This window comes from Anser anser, assembly GCF_964211835.1.
Source record: "Anser anser genome assembly, chromosome: 1".
NCBI classification, from domain to species: Eukaryota; Metazoa; Chordata; class Aves; order Anseriformes; family Anatidae; genus Anser; species Anser anser.
The window spans coordinates 87665529-87686221 of NC_139720.1; the positions used below are offsets into that span (position 1 = coordinate 87665529).

Consider the following 20693-nt stretch of genomic DNA (forward strand, 5'->3'; position numbering starts at 1 on the left):
TGCCCCAGCAAACGCCGGTTGCCAGCGGTAAGGGGGAGGCCAGGAGGACAAGGCCAGGCAGGTGGCGGCGGCCATGTCGTGCCCCAGGCGCTTCCGCAGCCCCTACTACTTGTTTGCCCGTGACCAGCTGCCCGAGCTGCAGCAGCGCGGGCTGCCCGTGGCACGCGTGGCCGACGCCATCCCACACTGCGCCGAGGACTGGGCGGTGAGGGCAAGGGAGCCGGGCTGAGCCCTGCTTCTGGGGGAGAAGGGCTTTGGGTTAACGCTGCTTTGTTGGAAGGGGGTCAGAGGGAGGCCCACTGCCTGAGTTTTGCCCCAGCACCTCTTGCTGGTGGCAGACTGGCAGCCAGGAGTTGGTGGTGGCACGTGTGGTGGTGAAACTCAAGAATGGTACTTCTGAGAGGGGGAGTTAGCTGGTGTCTCAGCTGCTGTCTGCTTAGCACAGCCTTACCTTTTCAGATGGGTGCCTTGAGCAGCTCTATCTGATTTCATTTAAGAGTTACTCCCACCCTGTCTTCTGCAGCTGCAGAGGAGGACATCTGGCTTGTGAGGTGGTGGCACCCCTGGCTGGTGAGAGGAGCTTCGGGAGACCAGTCTGTGCTGTGACAGAGCCAGCTTGCCCTCTTCTGAAGGTGCTCTAGGTGCATGTGCTCACCAGGTGTTCTGAATCAAAGCTTAATGGCTTTGTAAGTGAATAAGCTGCCCAAAATCACAGAATCATCTAGGTTGGAGGAGACCTCCAAGATCACCAAGTCCAACCTCTGGTCTAACACGAACAAGGCCTTCACTAAACCATATCACTAAGCTCAAAATGCTCGATTTGATGATACCAGTTAGCAATTTTTACTAAGTATTGATAGCTTCCTTTTGAAAAATGGTGTAAAACATTTGATTTGTGGAACTACTAGAAGGAAGTAGTAAAAACTTCTTAATAATTTGCTTTCTTTCAAGTTGCTGACAGAAGAGGAAAAGATGGCATATAATGAGAAGGCTCAAAAGTGGAAGAAAAAGAAATCACAGAAGACAATAAAGGAGGTAAATGCTCAGAAATTAACACCTTTTGGGAGTAAAGTGGTGCTTGGGTTTGGCAAGGTGGGACAGTATAGGAGATAACCTGTACTCCTAGCCTCAGACTTTTGGAAATTATGGCTGATGTGGTAGCCCATACTGTTATGAAATTTAAACAGAAAATTGTTCTGGTGTGATTTGCTAGTGAGAGTACTCTGTATCTCTTTAAATAATCACAGCTTGTTCTTCTGTACTCTTTTAGCTACTAAAATGTTGTTCTCTAACAGCTTAGTTTTATGTTTAGCAGTATTTTGCACTGTCTGATTTAAAATGTGTTTTATTTATAATATGGTAAATTAGCATGGCTTTTAGTCACAGGTTCGTGTTACCTTTGCTTTGTGGATGTCCCCAACTCAGGTCATTCTTGTCTGATGGCCTGAAAGTAAGTACATTTTACGAGCAGCTGATTTGGTGTTCTTGAGGGGCTCAGTGGTGGACCAGGTCAATGAAATGTTGCAGCCTGCACACACACAAAAAAGTTGCTTGCCTTTAGTTTTAGATTGGGTTGATTATGGAGAAAATAGTGGTGAAGGACAAAGTCTCAGTGTAGGAGTTAGTAGTTTTCTGACTACAACAACGTTCAGTTTATAGTGCTCTCCCAGCAGGTCCCTGAAGTTTTCCTTGAAGTTTGAATTATGTGAGGTGTCAGAAAGCTTATTTTATTCCTGTCTTGGTTGTCAGCATAAAAACTTGTATGTCAAAGCAAAGAGCCTGATTCAGTATGTGGATAATACTGCATTTACTTCTTTCCGTATTACTTTATACAGGCCATGAATGGTGAGGGTAAATCTTAGGACATGAAAGTGTTACTCTGACAGTAGAGAGAACGGTAGGATGACGGTAGTTTGGAGTAACTAATAAATCTAGATTAGCTGAGTTAGTTAATTTGGACTAGTAAGAACATGTTAGGTAACGTCTTCTGATTTGGGGGCCTGTGTGTATAGGAGAGGACTTAAAACATGATCATCATGTTATTTTTAGCAGGCGAGGGGTGTATAATTAATGATGTTCAATGTTCATATATAATGGAGAGCAACACGAAACATCTAAGTCATAAACAGAGACTTGTGTATTTCATTCCACAAGAGGTAGCATTTTAGAAAGCTTTAATCAGGAATGGAATAATTGCTTTACTAAAATAAATCACATCATCCTCATTGCCTGCCAGTGGAAATACAGGACTGTGCATTTGAAATTGTGATCTCATTTTATTCCTTGCACTTGGGTACACAGGAAACTACAGTTATTTTGCATAGTGAAAGGTCTTGGTCAACTTTTGGAGATGACCAAAGCTTACATGGGTGGGACTAATTCCTGCTTTTAAATAGTTTAAACTGATAACTATGAGAGCTTGTCAGGCAAAGATGATTATCTGGAATTTGTGTACCTAGATGTGGATGTTATTCACAATTTGGGCCTTGAATGATTGAATCCTGTAAGCCTGTCATGTATCTGGGCAGATGCCCAAATCTCCCTGCCTTCTTAAAAGCTTATTGTTCATGCATGAATGTGCAATATTTTACTTAACAAGCCTGTGAGCCCCTCTTACTTGCTCTGTACCAGAGCAGTCTGATGAATTGAGGCTTTACCGAGTTTTCATGAATGACATTCCTAGTCAAAGACAAATAATGTACGTGGCAAACTTTTTCATCAAGTTTATGTATTGTTCGAAATTCCAGTTGGAATACTTCCTCCTGTGCAACAAGTAGTTCAACCTAACAGAATTATAATTTTTATATTTGTATTACATTTTAATGAAATAGCTGTGGTTCTTTCCAGTTGTGAGTTAGCCAAGGTACTAAGACAACTATCCTTTGTTGGAAGAGAAATCTTGTTGTCCCAGTCTGCAAGTACACAGGCACTTGTACATAAATGGCAGACTTGTTCCACCTAGCCATAACTAGTAATGGACATCAGATGTTCCTCTAACAGAAGGAGGTGAAGGATTTTATTGGGAGTTAGTAGACTGATTTTTAATTCTTTCATCTTTTCCAGATGCCTAATCTGGATCATCCAGCACCTGGTTGTCTGACCACTGTGATGCACAGAGTTACTTCTTTTCCTGATGTCTCTGCTATGTCGTGGAAGAGTGATCAGGGTATACTAATCTTACAGTAGTTGATTCTGTTAGATAAAAGCTTGCTTTTGATAGATATTCTGTGTGGTACCTATACAAAGGACATTTCCATTTTTTTCAATAGCTCTCTGTGTCAAGTGTGTGTTTTTAAAGTAATGGTGTAGGCCTGCAGAAAAAATAAAAAACTTATGCATTGCATTGAGAGAAGTCAGTGCAAATGTACTTCTGCCTTGCCTGAAATAATTTTGTCCTCTGGTGTTTTTTTCTTTAGCTTAATGGGTGTATATCTACTATTACATTCTTTACAATTCTTTCAAGGCTTTTAAGAAAAAGATACTCTGACATATTCTTCTACTCTGACATTTGTGATTTACAAGGCTAATCCAAGTTCAGAATAAAAGAATGCTTCTACCAAGTTCAAAGAGCAAGGAGTTGTTAGATAGCAAAGCTCAAACTTTGTATAGGTGTTAGAGAAAATGATGACCTGGCCTCTTTGGGAGAATAGGAGTGGATATGTACTTGGTCAATGCTTTTATAACATCCTGGCTTATTGAAAGAACTCCTGAAACCTAAACTTTTCCTATCTTTACCTTGTCTTCAAGTGGATGTTCTGATTTAGAATTGAGTAATGAACACATCTGTAATGTTTCCCCAACAAAGAATATTTTTTTCTGAAAAATGATAAATGGTAGTGCTTACAAGGTAAGTTAATCAGCCACTTAATGCAAGCTATTTCTGTACTGCTCACTTATGTCTCTGCTCAAGCTTTTTACTTAAGAAGCCTCTTGAACCGTTCTCAATATTTTCATGGTTATAGAGGGTCAGGAAAGAGTAGCTCAGTTTAAAATGTGTAATACCTGTTAGTTTCCTCTCTGCCAGAATCCATGCTCCCCTGTCACTGTAATGCAAATCTGAACAGGTTCGTCACGGTGACTTGGACTGACAACTGATTATAACTGCTCTTATTCAGTTGAAAGATAGGGGACAACTGAGATGCATTTTATGATGCTGCTCCTTAAATATTTCTCAGTAAAAGTCCTGTATGGTTGCCCATACCTATATCCATTTTTGTCATAAAGAAAGCAGTTGCACCTAAGAGGTATCTCTCCTGGAACTTGTAGAGATTAAGACCCATGCAAGAGAGCACCAGAATTCAAACTTAGGACAGATGGTGTTGCATGTCATAAAATCTGGCCCACAACATCATTTCTGTGTTAAAAACACAGATACCTCACTATATAGTTCTCCCTATATAGTAGAAAAAGTAACCTTTTTTTGGTAAGGGGCAGAACATAAGCGTAGGGATTAAATAGATATTTTAAACTTCAGTGGGAATGTTACGTGGCATTCATTGAAGATTAAGCTTTAAGGTGTATTGTATCTTTCACAGTAGATGATAAATTTTTTCTTATGCATTCCTTGGGTATTCTTACCTTCTTTGGGAGCTCATTCAGTGAGGAGAAGTGATCCTTAGTATTCTTCCCATCTCCTCGTACTGTAGGTTAGCACCAGCTCACTTAACTGATCTAACTTAATGAATTGAGCTTGCAATGCTGCTTTCCAGTTAGCAACATATTTTTAGGTCTCTTCACCCTGTAGGAAAATAAGACTATCATAAAAAGGAATAGACTACCGATATGTCCGACTCTTGCGTAAGTATTAGTTACCTTGTCATCTCACATGTCTTTCTCCATCTGTGTGCTTCACTTGGTCATTACTCTACTTTACTCAGTTCTATGACAAAGTGCACAAAAGCTTTCACTGGATGAGGTGAGGCCAGGATGGCTTGCTGTAACCTCTAGTGATTCTTCTGAAAATGTTTGTTTTTTTTCCTATCAGCTGTGGTTGCAGACATCTTCTATTTCCTGAACATTTACAGTCATGGCAAGCTGCCATCCCACTGTGAACAGCGCTTCCTTCCTTGTGAGATTGGGTGTGTCAAGTACTCCCTGCAGGACGGCATAATGGCTGACTTCCATCACTTCATAGATCCAGGTGATTTCCAAGGAAGGGTAGACAACAAGTAGTTCATCTTCTGCGTTAAGAGGGAGGCTTTCTAATGTCAGTTGCTGCTGCCCAGATTAGATTTCTGGTATTAAGACAGGTTTATTTCTTTGACTATAAGTGATTGGACTTCTACTCACAGTATCTGAGCAGTGCTGTTTCCTGTTTCTGAAGATGTACTTAAGTGCTAGGACTGCATGAAGCTTCAAGGAGGGTAGAATAAATCCAGAAGGCACTTCTGATGTTTGTGCTTTATATTTCATGCAAGGAACATTTGTTTTGGACCTAAACATAAGTGCTATACAATATACTTTTTTCTCAGATACATGCAACTGCAAATAATTTTTTCAAAAATAGTTGTGGTACTTGTACAAGGCCACAGGGGAAGATGAAGCTGTTCCGTTCTCTAAATCAAAATGTGGTGCGTAGTTCGGAGTTAAGGATCTGTCATTGTGGTGCTGGATGATGGTTGTTCTTTTTCTCCCCTCCCTCACGCTTTTCTGCAGAAGTGCCACCACGTGGTTTTCGGTATCACTGCCAGACTGCTAGTGAGTATCAACGGAAAAAAAGCGGTATGCAAGGGTGTACAGTTTGAGACTTGGCTTATCTGATCTGTGTCTACATGTTTTGTACATCCCTCCTTCTGGGAGGTCCTCTTTCCAGTTTTCTCTTTCTGGGAACCTCATCTCAAGTTTTGACGAGAAAGGGGTGATAGAACAGCTTGTTGCAGTCATTTTGCATGTTTCTTGTATCCACAAATGGCAGAGCTCTTGACTGCCTTGTTTCCCTTGTGACTCTTAAGCAGTGTTTATACATTCCAGCTTGTTTCTGTTAGTACACTTCCTCCCCTTTTGTGCAGAAGGAACAAACTTGGCCCATGTTATCCTATGTCAAATATTTAGATAATGGCCTTTTAAGAGGGAGTAAGTGTGCGTGTCTGCTCACAGCCCAGACCAACTAGTCTTTTGCTGTCGGAAGCAAGGTTTTGATAGTTTAATCACGGATGCTGCCTGTAGAGAAGAGGTGTGTGTGTTTGTGTGTATATGTGTATATATAAAAAAAGATACAAAGGGAGGTTGGGTGGGGCTGTATCACTTAAAGAATGATTTCTCATAACTTCCCCCCCCCTTCTGCCTTCATTAGGCGATGCCACTCATAAGATCCCTATATCTGGATTCCATCTTTCACGTACCTGTTACCCGGTTGTCTTACGTGAACTTCTCGAGTTTGCCCAGCCAGACGGAGGTGGTTGGCCTCGCTTTTTCTGCAGGGTATGGTCAAGGTCAAAGTAAGGCACTCTAAATCGAAACCTCTAAATTCTCTTCCACTGGATAATCAAGGGAGAGACTTCATTCTAAACCGTAATCAGCGTGCTGTGGTGGGGAGGGGGATTTGAGTTCTAGTATAGGAAGAAACAGTCCCATTTAAGAAGTTGAGTGACTTTTAACTTTGTTAGTGATTACAGCTTTTTTCATTAACAAAAAGCAATAGGGAGCCTGAATAAGCAAAATCCCACTTTTTTTTCCTCCCACACCCACCCACTCACACGTACTCCCACCCTGTTTAGGAAAAGAAGCTAATGCTTTTATAAATCAGACACTGAGTTTTTTGCCTTGTTGTTCTGTCTGGCTCTAGTCTATTGATGAATATTTACCACTGTCTCTGATAACTGTTTTGACTTAGATAAGGATTTTTAAGACTGTACTTAAATTGATTGTGCTGAATAATAGTCAAATAATCTGGCTTTTCTATGGCTGTTTTCACATTTTAATGCCTTTTTTTTGCCATGAGAATACCATAAATCTTACTTTACTTGTTTCACTGAGTTGCCAGTGAGTGAAACAAAACATTGGGGTTCAGAGGAGTTTAAGCTTCATGATGATTATTTTTTATTCTATTCAAGCCTGATCTTAATTCATAACAGGAGGAGAGGATCGAGATCTTGGGTTTCATCCATAAATACAGGACTCTGAAGAAGTGTGTGTGGAAAAAATACTATACAGCAGTTAGTGGAAATAGCTGTAGCATGGGTTAACTGTTAACTTGTTCCCAGACATCGGTCAAATTTCTCCTGAGGTTTGGTTGCAAGTCTGCCTTGGTATTAGATTCCAGTTCAAGGGAATTTTCAGAAAGGTTGTACAAAAACACGGTCTTTTGTTTTGGAGGCGACTTCTTAAGATGCAGCCAGAAGTCTTCAGATGTCAAAATTCTATACTGTAATTGTATGTAGTTCTTGAATGTGACTGAAATTTTCTTTTCTCTAGTCTGATGACAGATTCCGAATAACCTGGTGTCTTGAACGAATGGCTACTGTAGCAGGTGGGAAATCAATCCTTTTGGGCCTTATCATTATGTAATCATGGATTAGTCAGGAGTTTGAGTCTCAGTTTTCATAAAAGCTGGTACTGATAGCTAGAACTACTTGGTGTGCTACTCCCTCTTCTTTTCCTCCAAATAACTGCTGTGTGGTCAGTCAGCTCACTGGGTAATGAGCACATCCACAGAACAACACACACTATTCCTTGCTCAGCCAGTTAAAGGAGCAGCAGAGACAGTGAGATTACTGTGAAGATGTGCGTGGTAGTAGATAGGAAAACTAACAGCTTCTGAGGAAAGATGGCCTGTAGGCCATGTAATTATTGAGGAAGAGAAAATTGTGGGAATACAGGACCTGCTTTGCTAGGAAGCCAAATGTTAGTAATACCACTGGTGGAATGAATAATTCATTGGGGTTTACATGAGCTTTGAGGTTCAGAGAAGAGGCTGAACAGTGAACAAGGACTAGCTGAAAAGTGGGTGAATGTTCTTCTCAGCTGACTTTTCTGTTCCGACCTGGATCTTCTCTGAGCTATAGGCATTGAGAGCCATCTGGAGCTTCTTACTGTAGAAGACCTGGTAATAAAACTGTACCAGAAGAAATATCAAAAGGAGCCATCCAAGACTTGGGTGTGTAGAGAGCTAGATGCTGTCTTGTGGGATTTTTCCAGTAATACCAGGTATGTTGGCTTTTTTTGTGGAAACGGGTATTATCCTGACATGTCTTGGTGTCCTACGTACAGCTTATGCACTACTAGGCTAAAATCTTCAGCAAACTTCTAATCAGAAATGCTTCTTATCACAGCGTGACTACAATAGGAAATGTGAAATTCTGTCTTTCAAAAAAAAAAGTGTGAAGATTGATGGCTTTTAAATGCTGAGTCTGGGGCCTAATTTAAAGGAGGGTTAAAAAAGGGAATTAAATATATTGTGATACTTAACTGGAAATCATATAAGTGAGAAGATTCAGAATCTAAGTTGTAATTAGGATGGGAAGCAGGCTGTTAGTATGTACCTCATGCTGCAGCTGTGATGAAGGCCTAGGTATGCGTGCTAGCAGCAGTAATCAAATTCTTAAGTGTAAGAGTTAAGCTAGATTTTTCTTCCTGAAGGAATGCTCTTTATACAGCTCTGGAATGCACTTACTTTGTCAGACTGGTGTTTTGTTTCATTCCCTACGTGTGTCTTGAACAGTAAAATTTTCTGCTTTCAGATCCTTGTGTTTCTATGAAGAAATGATACGTAGTTAGTGGTGTTGCAGGGGAATATTTAGCACTGATGTAGTTTACTTAGAAACATACCTTAACATTTTCCTCTCTTACTGTTTTAAGTAAGAACTAGTAATGTGATCTCATTTTTTTAAATCTACTGAAACCTATCCCTAGTCTGCTTACACTGTGGATTTTGAGATCACTTGTCGTAAATCAGTGTCACTCTTTACATTTGTATAGTCAGGCAGTTTTCCATTTGCATGAGTATCTTCATAGTAGTGAGAGACCTTTTCAAGGATGGAAGAGTGTACTTTAAAACACACATTTGCAGAAGGAGGTGGGGTCGCTTATACTAAAAGGAGCTATTCCACTTTAATGGGAAGCTTCTAATTGTTATCTTTTAATTCCATTTATCTCATAGGATTCTCTTTTCCTTTTCCCTCCCACCCCAGTGTAAAAAAAAAAAGCCACTTAAGCACTTCTTGACTTTACATAAACCACTTAGATCTTTGTTAACGAATGCTGATCCTATGTGAAATTTAAAATGTAGTATATTTTCACTGAGACAAAAGATAACATCTTGAATGTTGGCTCCTGTTCCTTCTAACCATACCAACTATTTGCATTGATTAAAGGTACTTTTGTAATAGACCTGAACTTCATTTTTATGTAGGTGCAAGTGGCATGAAGAAAATGGTATACTTTGCTGTGCTTTGGCATCTTGTAAGAAAATTGCGTGAGTATCGTACAGGAGTTACCTACGGTATGACAACTCTTCATTTTGTTATAGACATGTGCTGCTTGGCTCTGGCTTTTCTGACTGCTTTGAGCACCGTGGTTCTAAATCTCGAGCTTTATTTAATCCTTCTGCCTCCAGGTCTTTTCTATTTGTAGCTTTAATTTTTGTTTGTATGTTTTAGTAGTATGCTGTATTAGCACTTAAATGTAGTGTAATTTCTGTGATAGTAATGTCCATCACTTGGTTTGTATTCGTCCTATTGCTACCTCCACTTACTACCAGAGAATTGAGAGAAATGCTATTTATGTTAAAACTTGCTACTTTTCTTCAGAGGTTTAATAAACTTCTGTTTGGTGGGAAATTCTGAGTTTGTTTTAGTCCATCTCTACTTTGGATATTTTCATACTGTTCTAAATATAATGTATCTGCATAAGCTTACCTAATCTCGAAGGGGGGGAGGAGGGAAGAGCAAGTAAGTAGTTGTGGAAACAAATGCAATTAAAAATCTTGGTCAATAGTAGTAACACTATTTGAGAGAAATAGTAATGAATAGTTTTTCATTTAAAAAAAACTCCTGTTACATATTGCTATGCCTTGCCAGAAACTTTCTTTTCATATTAAGTGGCCACATTAGATAGCGTAGGGAAACTGTTGTGTTAATTTCAGGTGTAGTTGTAGAATAGGCTGGTGGTCTTGTAAGGATGCAGGGTCACTATCTAGGTGCTGTGACAATACTCTACCTTCTGTCATCTCCATGGATCACAGTCTGTGGCTGCTTTTGTTCATTGAAGAACTCAGAATGCTGCGCTTCTCTAAGCGTTACACCCCTCTTAACAAAACTTCTCTTGATTTATTTTCTTGGTTAAGTTATGGCATCAGTAAATCTTTAGCTGGTGTGTATGGAGTTTCACTGACAGGTGCTCACCTACCTCTTCAAGACTGTGATTCCAGTGGAAATAGAAGTATCAGTTGGGTAATACTGGATGCTGGACGTTTTCAGGTCAGTTTCCTTAAATTAGTTTCCTGTGTTATTTCTAGTTAACTTGGGTGTTTTAGACAGAACAAACTTGCTGATTTCAAAAGATCCGTTTTCATTTTGGATGGTGTCTTCTGGGAGGTATACTAGGCAGCCTGAGAAAAAATCTGTGGGTGGGCTATTTTTTTGTGGTCAATTTTGACTTAACTCCTAGGTATCATGAGTAGTCGGGCATATTTCATTTCGGAAGACTCATCTATTATTTTGCATGTTTATTTCTTCATACAGAAAATGAAGGCTGAGAGTTCTGGGTATGACAGATATGCAGCTTCTCCAAGTCAGGATCAAGAACACGTCCCTTCTAGTTGTGAGTGTGAGATTTCTCCGTTTATAAAGGGAAGGGGTATTTAAACTTAATCCAGTTGCTGCTTTTTCAAATTTCTGGATAGAAAAGATGTCTGTCAGTGACGTAAAGGTTATTCAGCTCTGTATGAGCTGAGTTTATTTCTGTCTACAGTTACAGATTTCATTCAACTTCTGAAGATGAGAGAACTGCCCTTTTCTTATTGGACAGAAACTTATGGTCAGAAAGTCTATCCAAACTTAGTTTTATTTAAAAAATGTTGCTATCTGACTTACAACCTCTCATTTTCCTGTTATGTGAAGTCCCTTCTTGCATGCTTAGGTGCTTTGAGGTAGGGCATCTTTAAAATGCTGTCTCTTGCTCTTAAGTCATACGTGCAAATTCAGCTGGTATCTGTTGCAAGTATTCTGTTACAACAGGGCTTTTAAAAACTGCTCATTTAAGTTCATCTTTTTGGCTAAGTTTCTAATAAAAAGCATGTGCACTCAGTTCATTTGAGCAATTCGTGGTTAATCTTCAGAGGGGAACAGAATAAAGTTTTCAAGACAAGTAAGAATTCTGAGTTTGCAGCTTATTTTCTGCATAGAAAATGCATGCTGAATTAAATGCTGAAACTGTTCCAATTATAAATTGAAATCATGTTTTTGGAGGACAGAATCCCTGTCTAATTTCTTGTATTAGGACTCTTGAATACATTCAGCTTTACACCATAAGAGGGACAATTCCATTAGTTCATGCAAGCTTTGAGGGCTTATTTAATTTGTAAGCTTTATTTAATTTAATAGGTGATTCTTCATGTGACATGAAGACTTCTTTTTATGGAACAAGTACCATGCGAGGCAGAGGAGTTACTCGATTACTGGAAAGTACATCTGATCTATACAAGTCCTTCAACAATTGAAAATCTTCTTTACATCCAGGACAGCTGCACATTGTTTTTTTCTTGTTTCCCTAAGACAACCAGCAGTTTCTCCAGACTGCAGTTAGTCATCTTATGTGCAACCCTTGACGGTTCGTGTTCTTGTTAGAATGATAAAACTTTTATTGAATTTATTTTAAAAAGATCTTGTTTATTATATCCAACAAGACATTCTGAAAGAACCTGGTAGTTTCATCCTCTAAAAATAAATGCCATGCTAGTTCTGTTTCTTAATGGATGGAGTGCAAAGTCAAGATTAAATACAGTGTCATTGGGTTAGAAGAACTCTGTAGTGGCGAGTGTGACTTGCTTTTTCTTCTTAAATAACCTCCTTCCCCTCTTCTGTATGTGGAAGATAAAGTTTTAGTGTATAACAGTCCCTCTTCAAAATATGGTGGAGGGAGCAATGGAGGTATGACAGGATGCTCTAAGGGAATTAAATGTAATGGTCTCAAAGGATTGTTCATAATCCGTCTCTTCCGCCCATTAAGAATTTGAGTGGTCATTCAAGCCAAAACAAAAGCAGATTTTCTATGAAATGTCTTGGAAAAAGTATGGTGGCAATTCTGTTGATCTGATAGTTCTTTTGTAGGCACAGTCTATATATCAGGAACATGCCTATTTTCCCCTTTGCATTGGTTTTCAGCAGTTAAAAAAATGTCCCTTAAACTCAGGAGGAGTGTAGGTGTTAACAGTTGGGTTTAGTGGGTTTCTTTTTTGTGTGCGTGCACAATTTTGTTTGATTTTTAGGGATGTCAAAATCAAACGTACATTGATCTGTGGATGTAATCTTGCAAGTTTAATAGGGCTGGGACAGATACCAGTCACAATTATTTGAAGGGACACAAAAACTGGGAGACTCTGACATATCATTGGGAAGTTAAATGTCCCATTTCATGGAGATGCAAGTCTTGGACAAGCCCCTAAAAAGTTGTCTACTACCTTTAAGCAACTGATTCTCAAAAATAAAAGCTTATATTCTGAGTTGTTTTTACATCTTATTCCAGTGGAGGTCCAGTTGTGAAATACTACTTCCACAGCAACTAACTGTAAGAGGAAATGATTTCATTCCTTGTAGGAACTGAAAATTAGTAGTTCATCTTTTTGGATGATAGGCAAAAAAAAGTGATCAATACATTTATCAATAAGCTTAAGCATGCTGATCAGTATGTTAAAAAGGCCAATTGCTGTTTGGAAACCTGTTAAAGTTGCTGTAAGGCCACTTGAGGGCTGCCTTCCAGTATTACAGGATCACTGAGCCATTTTCATGTCCCCTACTTAAGAGTTGGTTGTATCATTGAATTTTCTTGTATGATTCTGTATTTCCCTGCTTTGAGGCCATTGTTCTACCTGCCAAACTTCAGCAAATTAAGGACAATAAACCTTGAAGACAGATTTACCAGTCTTAGAGGCATCTGGAAGCCTTGTACCAGGGTCATAGTGTCTGCTTATTAGTGGTAAAGGCTTCTCTGCAGGGGAATATGGTTGAGTTTAAGTTTCATAATTGACAGCCATTCCTGCATTGACACGTCAAAATGTACAAAACCGTAATTTGGGGATTATTTTCAGAAGTCAGTGTTGCAATAAAAGTTTCCTGTTTCATTTCTTAAGAAGAGAATCTTAAAATACTTGTTCAGTATCGTACCAGTACATAGACCTATAAAAGCTTTTGCTACTGTGCTTCAAGACTGAGATGATGAATCTTTCCAGAAATGGAGAAAAGGTCTGTGGGTTCCGTGGTGTCTATACTTTATCACCTGTAACATAAAATAATATGCATGTTAGATGATTGTTACATACTGTAGACAATGGTCTATAACTAGGGCAGTAACTGTATTATTGTAATAACCAACAATCTGTGATGGTTTTTGTAATGAAAACTAAAATCTGCATAATGATTTATTTACTATCATCTTTCTGTGTATATTGAGGGGAACCCTAATAGCTACTGGAGAATGATGGCAAGTTCTTTCATTTTGGAATTCTATTTCTATGGCTGTTGAACAATTTGAAACTTCATCTTTGTTTTCTTGAAAAATAAAAACTGTTTAATAAACACAGTGCAGTAATACTTCTTTAATAGGAAAGTAAAGATTAGGGAAAGATGATGATTTAAACCTTAGCATGCTCCTTATGTCAGACATAGTTGATTCCAGCTGGCTCCAACAGCCCTACTGCAGGGCACAGCTGTGCCTCTGGGAAAACATACTCAAAAAGGCAAAATGTTGCACAGCAGATGAGTGTCAGGGGAAGTGCGAGAAACAACCCTGCAGCCACCAAGGTCAGAAAAGGAGGAGGGCGAGAAGGTGTCTGAGGCACTGGAAGAGAGGTGCCCTGCCAGCTTGTAGAGAAGGCCATGGTGAAGCAAGCTTGTTGAAGGTGTGCTCCAGCCCAGTGTCTAGATTGTAAATGAAGAGGTAAATAGTATTGGAGTCAGTAGGAACCCTCTATGGATTGGCCTTCAGCTGGACTTGGTGCCTGTGAGCCTGGCAGTTCAGTTAGTTTTCTGTCCACATTGTGGTCCACTTATCTGCTCTGTACTTCATCCGTTTGTCTGTGAAGATGTAAGGACAGTGTTGAAGGCCTCACTAAAGATAAACATCCACTGCTTTCCCCTTATCCACCAAATTCTTAATACCACTGTAGAAGGGAAGGCTGCCAGGTTGGTCAGATGAGATTTTCACTTTGTAAATCTATGGTAACTACTCCTAGTTACCTTCCTGCCTTTCACATGTTTGGAAGCGGTTTCCAGGTTTACTTGCTTGATCGCTTTCTCAGGGATCAAGGTGAAGCTGACCAGCCTGCAGTTCCCCCCATCTTCCTTCTTTCTCTTCCTGAAGATGGGAACAATACTTGCTTTCTTCCAGTTGTCAAGAAGCTCTCTTGATCACAACAGCCTTTCAAAGGTGATTGAGTGGCTTTGCAACATTAGCCATCTCCTTCAGTACTTGTGGGTGCATCCCATCCACTTTGTTTAATTGTACCCTACCATGAACCTCCTCCACTGAAGGTAAGTCTTCCTTTATCCAGACTCTTGCACTGTTTCACAGACCTGGGATTGCTGGAGTTGTCTTACCAGTAAACATCAAGGCAAAGGTGTCCAATACCTTGTCCTTTATGACCAGATCCCCTTTTCCATTCAAGTGTACCAACAGAAGCCCTTCTTGTTGCCCTTTGTGTCCTTCAGCAGATTTAGCTTTGGGTGGGCTTTGGTTTACCTAACCACATTCCTGTATGTTCAGACAACGTGTATATTTTTTTCCCAAATTATGTCTCTGCTTCTACTTCTTCTATGTTGTTTGTGTGTGTTTGGTTGGTTGGTTTTTTGTCAGGGTCTCTTTGGCCAACCTTTGTTTTCCTGTTCATCTTGGAGGAGGTAATACTTGAAAAATCAACAAGCTTACCTGGACTGCTCATCTCTCCAGGGCTATCTACTATAGGATTCTTCCAAGCTTATCCCTGAGTATGCTGAAGTCTGCTCTCCTGAGATCCAGGTTTGCGATCCCACTTTTTTCTTCCTCTTAGGATCCTGAACTCTGTAATCATGGTTACAAGTTTTCCCCCAGAGTTTGCATTCCTGGCCAGTTCTTTCTTGTTTGTAAGTATGGTCCAGCAGGGAGTGCCTCTCCTCCTTGGCCCCTCAGTCACTTGTAGCATGAGGCCTTTTCCAGTTGTCTGAAGGAGGCCTAATCTACTTCTTCCTGATCAAACTCTTCACAGCAGGCACCCACTAGAATGTCAACCATGTTGGTTTGCCCTCTAATCCTAAACCAGGAGCTCCCAGCTGGCTTATTGTCCATCCCAAGACAAAGCTCCATGCATTCTAGTTGCTCTCCCACATAAAAGGCAACTCTTCCTTGCCTTTGAAGTGAGAAAACACTAGGCAATAAGAGATGTGTAGATTCAACACTTGTGCCCGTTTCAGCGTCTACATTATAACTAGTTATGTTATCAAAGAGAGTGTAAGTAAGATTGCTCTTTATTATACCTTTAGCAATATGTCAGTCTTCAAAATCTTAAAAGGTAGAAGGAGGGTTGTAATTTGGTGTGGACTGTCTGGGTGGAGAGTCTGTCAAGTATCAGGTATTGGCTTTTGCTCTTCAGGCAGATGTCAGACTGGAGGAAGCAATGCTGAAATCCTTGTTCAAATGCCACGGTTCATAATAATTCCATGGGGCACATTTTCTATCAGCTACCTAGAGTAAGGACCATACTAAGACATACACGAATTGAAAACTTGCATGCATTGCCAGGACTCTAGTTCTTGAGCCATCGCAATCAAATGGAGTTGTGCCAAAGGCCAGACTCTTGCAAATAAAAACTTGTGTTGGGTGAATGAAAACCTGCATTCAAAGAAGCCTTGTCTGTGTTTTTTTGCAAACTGGCTGTAGTTGTCTGTTCCTGATTTTTTTTTTAATGAAGAATTAATATGGAGAGTGTTTTTGACATCTTAGCTGAATTTAAAAATGCTAATCCTTTTCCCCATCAAGAATTACAAATTTTTCCAAAAATATAAGTGACTAAAGTAAATATGTGAAACTGAGTGCTTAGTTCCTGGCTGATAGAGGTAGATGAAGCTGACTGTGAAAGCTTTAACAGTATCTTTCTATTTGGCAGAGTAAATGTAATACAGTGGGACAGGGGAATAACAAGTTTGCTATCTAGTTTCTGCCCTCTTAGTGTCTTCTGTAGGTTTACTGTCCTTTACTTCTACCCTATAATGAGCTGCTGATTAATTTTTATTGCAGTGACTCAAGTAAAATGAAGAAATCAGCAAACACTGTTATTAGTCTAACCCTGTATTATCTCTGTTCCCTCATTTTTTTCCATGGTTCTGTCTTAGAAGCTCCCACAAGCTTCTCTAATTACAATTTTCAAATAATTCCCCATATTCCCTAGTGAACAGGTGAAAGGCAGGAGAGAGAAGTTACAAATTCCCTTATGTTGGGCTATAATAAATTTAGTACTAGTCCCAACGCATCCAAAATTAATCTTGACGGTTTGCTCATTGTACTGTGAACTTCTTCAGATAGAAGACTGCCTCAGTGTCTTTCCTGGAACCGATGATACAAATAAATAGAAATGAAGTGCTGTTACTCTAGCAACAAGAATTGTGAGATAAGTAACTCTTGTCTATCTGATCAGTTCTGGGTTGTGCACCATTCTGAATCTTGTAATAGGCAGTGGCAGCCTCTGCTTTTGTGACCATGTAATACTGGAGTTCAAGATCTTGAGAAGAGTGAGGAAGGCAGTGAGAGGTATGCAGGAAATGGGTAGGTGGAATCCCTGGGAGACAGCTCTAAAGAATAAAGGAGTCTAGGAAGACTGGCAGATCACTGAGGATAGCATCTTCCAAATGCAAGAACAGCTCAAGAATATGTACTTTAGCAAGGCTCTCAATATGGTATGTTTGCGTCCAAGTTGGGATGTTACATATTGGTGGACAACAGATGACTAAAAATCTGTTTGGGCTCTGAAGGTGGCGGTTAAGAGGTTGTACTCTATGGGGAGGCCAGTAACGAGTTTGGTACTGCAGGAGTCTATACAGAAGCCTGTTTAATGTCTTTAGCAGTGACCTGGGGGAGGTGATGGAGTGCACTCTTACCTGTCGAAGACACCAAACTGGGAAAAACAGCTGATATGCTCAAGGGCAGGACTGCCATACAGAGGGACCTAAACAGGCTGAAGGAACGGGCTAATAAGGAACCTTGTGAAATGCATCGAAGTCCAGCACCCAGGAAGGAAGAACCCCTTGCAACAGTGTAGTCAGGACTCCTAGGAGAGCATCTCTGCTGAGAAGAATGCCCAAAACTGAGGGGAACAAAAAAAAAAAGGTGTTTGGAAGGTGAAAGGGAAATAGGAACAAGGGTGTTGATGAGAATACTTGCCTTGCAGGGTGTATCAAAGAACTGGGAATATTGATTCCTTATCTCCATGCTTCTGCTGTGTTGTGGTCATCTGTGTCTCCTGTCAGATCACTTAACTTTTGTCCCATCTCTTTGTCACTCATAAATCATAGCATTTTGCTTGCCACATTTAGTAGACCTTTGAGTTACTTGGAGCAGTTCTATTAAGCAGTAGCAGTTTTCTGAGACAGTACTCACTTTTAAAAGAGAAAATGTGATAAAGTTCTGGTTAGTTTAATTGCTCCGGGAAGTGCAGGGTGATCCAATTTTTCAAATTGCATATGAGATTTCTCTCCTACCTACTTTTCATTGCATTGCTAGACTGTTGGAGTGGACTTGTTTGCTCCCTTCACACACCCCATTATACAGAAATGGTTTGTTGCAGATTGCTGAGTTAATGTCAGGAGGAAAAAAAAATATAACTTTTAGATATCTTCTTAGTATGCTTGCTGAAATAAATCTTGCTAAGCAATGATGTATCAAAATCTTACTGTGGCTGTTCTTCCCACTTGGGGTAACAGATCTCAGCAGTCCTGAAGATGGGAGAATGATTGGGGAGTACTTAAATCCTTGTCTTTTGTTGTGTTTGTGTTTTTTTTTTTCATGATAAAGCATATACATTCATATTCTTCCATGTGCAAACTGAACACAAATAAATAGTGATATACTATAGACTGTGTAGATTGTCACTCTTTTTCTGCCCAATTCCCAACTTTTGAGGGATGTCACTGTCAAAGTTGAGTATGCATACATTAATTCTTGGGAATTCATTAAATGCTGATCACTTTCCAAATCTTCTCCATAAACATGTTAGCGCTGCTTTAGTTTTAAGTTCTGGGTATACTAGAGGATCTTAGAGCTATTCCTGCTTCAAAAGACATGTAAGTCACAGAAAACCTTGGAGTAAATTAGGAATTTGAGTATGTGTATATTTGGCTGACTGAATTTAACAAATCAGTAGCATTCTGATAAATACACAACTTTCAAGATATTAGTCTTTATAAAAAATGTCTGAGAAGCAGTGAAATATCTTAGCCCTCTCTCTCTATGTGCTCTTAGTTTATTTGTCAGGGAAGAACTGAGCTTAACATTGCATAACATAAGTAGCTCTGCTTTAATGGTTGTCATGGTTAACTCTCTCACTTTTTCATTGCTGATTCTTATGGAACCTACTTAGGATTGAATTCATGTTTTTGGGGGGTCTTCTTACATTTATTCTGTATTTTGCAACTTTATTTTTCTAAATAGCTTAATGCAGGTTTGTTAATCTGCATTTTTCTTTACATTGAAAATGATCAATGTGCAAACGTTATTTCAAGACAATTAACCTTAACATACCCTGAGAGTGAAAAATATGGGATAGGTAACAGTGTTAAAATGTTCTAGAGGCCAGAGCCAGTTTCTGGCTACAAATACTATTGACAACTGTCATGTCTGTTTGCTGGACTTCCCAGTTAAGATGCTTGATGAGAATCCATGCTATTATCCCTCAGTAGAAGTCTTCTTCAGCTCAAGGATATAGGTGTTTGTGAGGGAACACAGGGTGGTGACTAATGTCTGTAACAACTATAAAAGAAATAGCTTTTGTTTCACAGTAAAAACCTGTTACAATGCTAATTAGATTATTCATACTATACTTTCTCATTGTAAAACAGAATAAAATATGTATCGTTGTTTTTTATTTGTTCCTCTATTTCTGAGCTATGCACCTTGATTTTTTTACCTGCCTCCAGCTTCTGTGTGCAAAATTTGTTGGGTTTCTTTGGTAATCCGTATTTGTAATGTTCAGTCATAATTTACACTGAGCACAGGAAAAAGTTCTCAGAATGTTTTGCTGAGTTGTGCTTCAGATTGTTCATTGCCAGAGAGATTTGGGTTTGTATGTACTTTGTAAAGAAGACACTTTCCATATACATGTTCTCACATTAACAGTTTTTTCAGAAGAAGCCACAGGCACAATAGACCACTTGACACACAAATACAACAGTCAGGAGGAAAGGGTGATGTGATGAGAATTAATATTTAGGAATTGTCTGAGCTGGAATTTATAAGTTCAAAAATTTGAAAGTATGCAGGCTCATAGACTGTTTCCAGATCTTTTCAGCTGCCTGTTCTAAATCCACCTAACTTTTTTGAAACTCAGCAGCTTATTTCTGTTACCTTATCCATGCCATTAGTATATATTGTTGCTTCGAACAGACTTTGATCGGTCATCTGTTTTTTCCCCATATTTTTATTCATATGTGGGTGTATAATATATACAAAGAACACACTTAATAAAATGTCTTCAAAAATCAGCTTGCTTCAATCTCACATAAAATCATTCCTATACCAGACAATGCTGCAAGCTGTGAAACTTACATAACAGCATAAACAAGACTACCCTTTCTTGATAACTTGCAATTAGTGACCTTGAAGCCTTCTGTGGCTCTAGGGATAAAGCAGCAACTCTGTATCCAAATAGACTTAACGGGCTTCCTTTACAGAAAGGGGTAAGTCAAGAAAACTGGTGATTTTTGCATGAGTGGGTGAAGCAGTTCTTCATATGCATTATTCTGCTATGAGGTTATATATTATTACCCATGGTATTTTAAATACTCCTTTCCAGGGAGACAAGGATATTCTCTCCCAGGAACTAGAAGACAAAGCCATTAGCTTTTACTTAATTATTCTAAAAAAAAAAAACTTCTTGCAGTAAGAGAGGGATTTGCTTGCTTTTCTACAGTGATGTCTGTGCCTCAGAAAAAAATGAAGATGGCATCGGCCTCCCTCTTCTTTCTTCATTCATCTTCATTATCATCTTTTGCTCTCTGATTCTCCGTAGGATTCCTCTGGGAGAATTCATTTGCATCTTTTGTCTCCCTAAAATATTATTCAGTAATAGAGATGTTAGTTAAAGGCAGCCAGAAATTTTACTGAAGAGATTTTGCATTAAAATGGTTTTAGATTGCTCTAAGCTGATCTAGAAGCGTAACAAACCAAACTCCATAAATTGTCTTGCTGATGATGCAAAAGGTGTGTGAGCTACTTTTTTTTTTTTCCATAAAATATATATATAGAAAGGGTGACTGGTGTATCTTTTCTCATGCCACTCTTCTTACAGCAGTCTTACG

General features: G+C 39.3%; 2 protein-coding genes across 2 annotated transcripts in view; one reads left to right on the forward strand and one right to left on the reverse strand.

Moving 5' to 3' along the window:
• On the forward strand, positions 1-11992 carry MAEL (maelstrom spermatogenic transposon silencer). The gene is made up of 12 exons (XM_083838545.1): positions 1-205; positions 952-1035; positions 3064-3166; positions 4985-5140; positions 5656-5697; positions 6293-6420; positions 7414-7468; positions 8004-8145; positions 9350-9412; positions 10283-10415; positions 10680-10758; positions 11541-11992. Exons 1-12 carry the CDS (start codon positions 74-76, stop codon positions 11654-11656), a joined length of 1233 nt encoding a protein of 410 aa, XP_083694671.1. The 5' UTR covers positions 1-73; the 3' UTR covers positions 11657-11992.
• GPA33 (glycoprotein A33) overlaps positions 11815-20693 on the reverse strand; it is a 21181-nt gene continuing 12302 nt past the window's right edge. Inside the window, exon 7 of the mRNA XM_083838569.1 lies at positions 11815-20442. Within this exon, the coding sequence (XP_083694695.1) occupies positions 20361-20442 (82 nt within the window). The 3' untranslated portion in view covers positions 11815-20360. The remainder of the gene's footprint in view (positions 20443-20693) is intronic.

What these genes read in the sequence shown, in the direction of transcription:
- MAEL (XM_083838545.1), top strand. Translation starts at nt 74, where the DNA reads ATGTCGTGCCCCAGGCGCTTCCGCAGCCCCTACTACTTGTTTGCCCGT. An exon ending in GGCCTCGCTTTTTCTGCAGG is followed by an intron (nt 6,421 to 7,413) that starts GTATGGTCAAGG and finishes TCTTTTCTCTAG; the next exon opens with TCTGATGACAGATTCCGAAT. An exon ending in GCATCTTGTAAGAAAATTGC is followed by an intron (nt 9,413 to 10,282) that starts GTGAGTATCGTA and finishes TTCTTGGTTAAG; the next exon opens with TTATGGCATCAGTAAATCTT.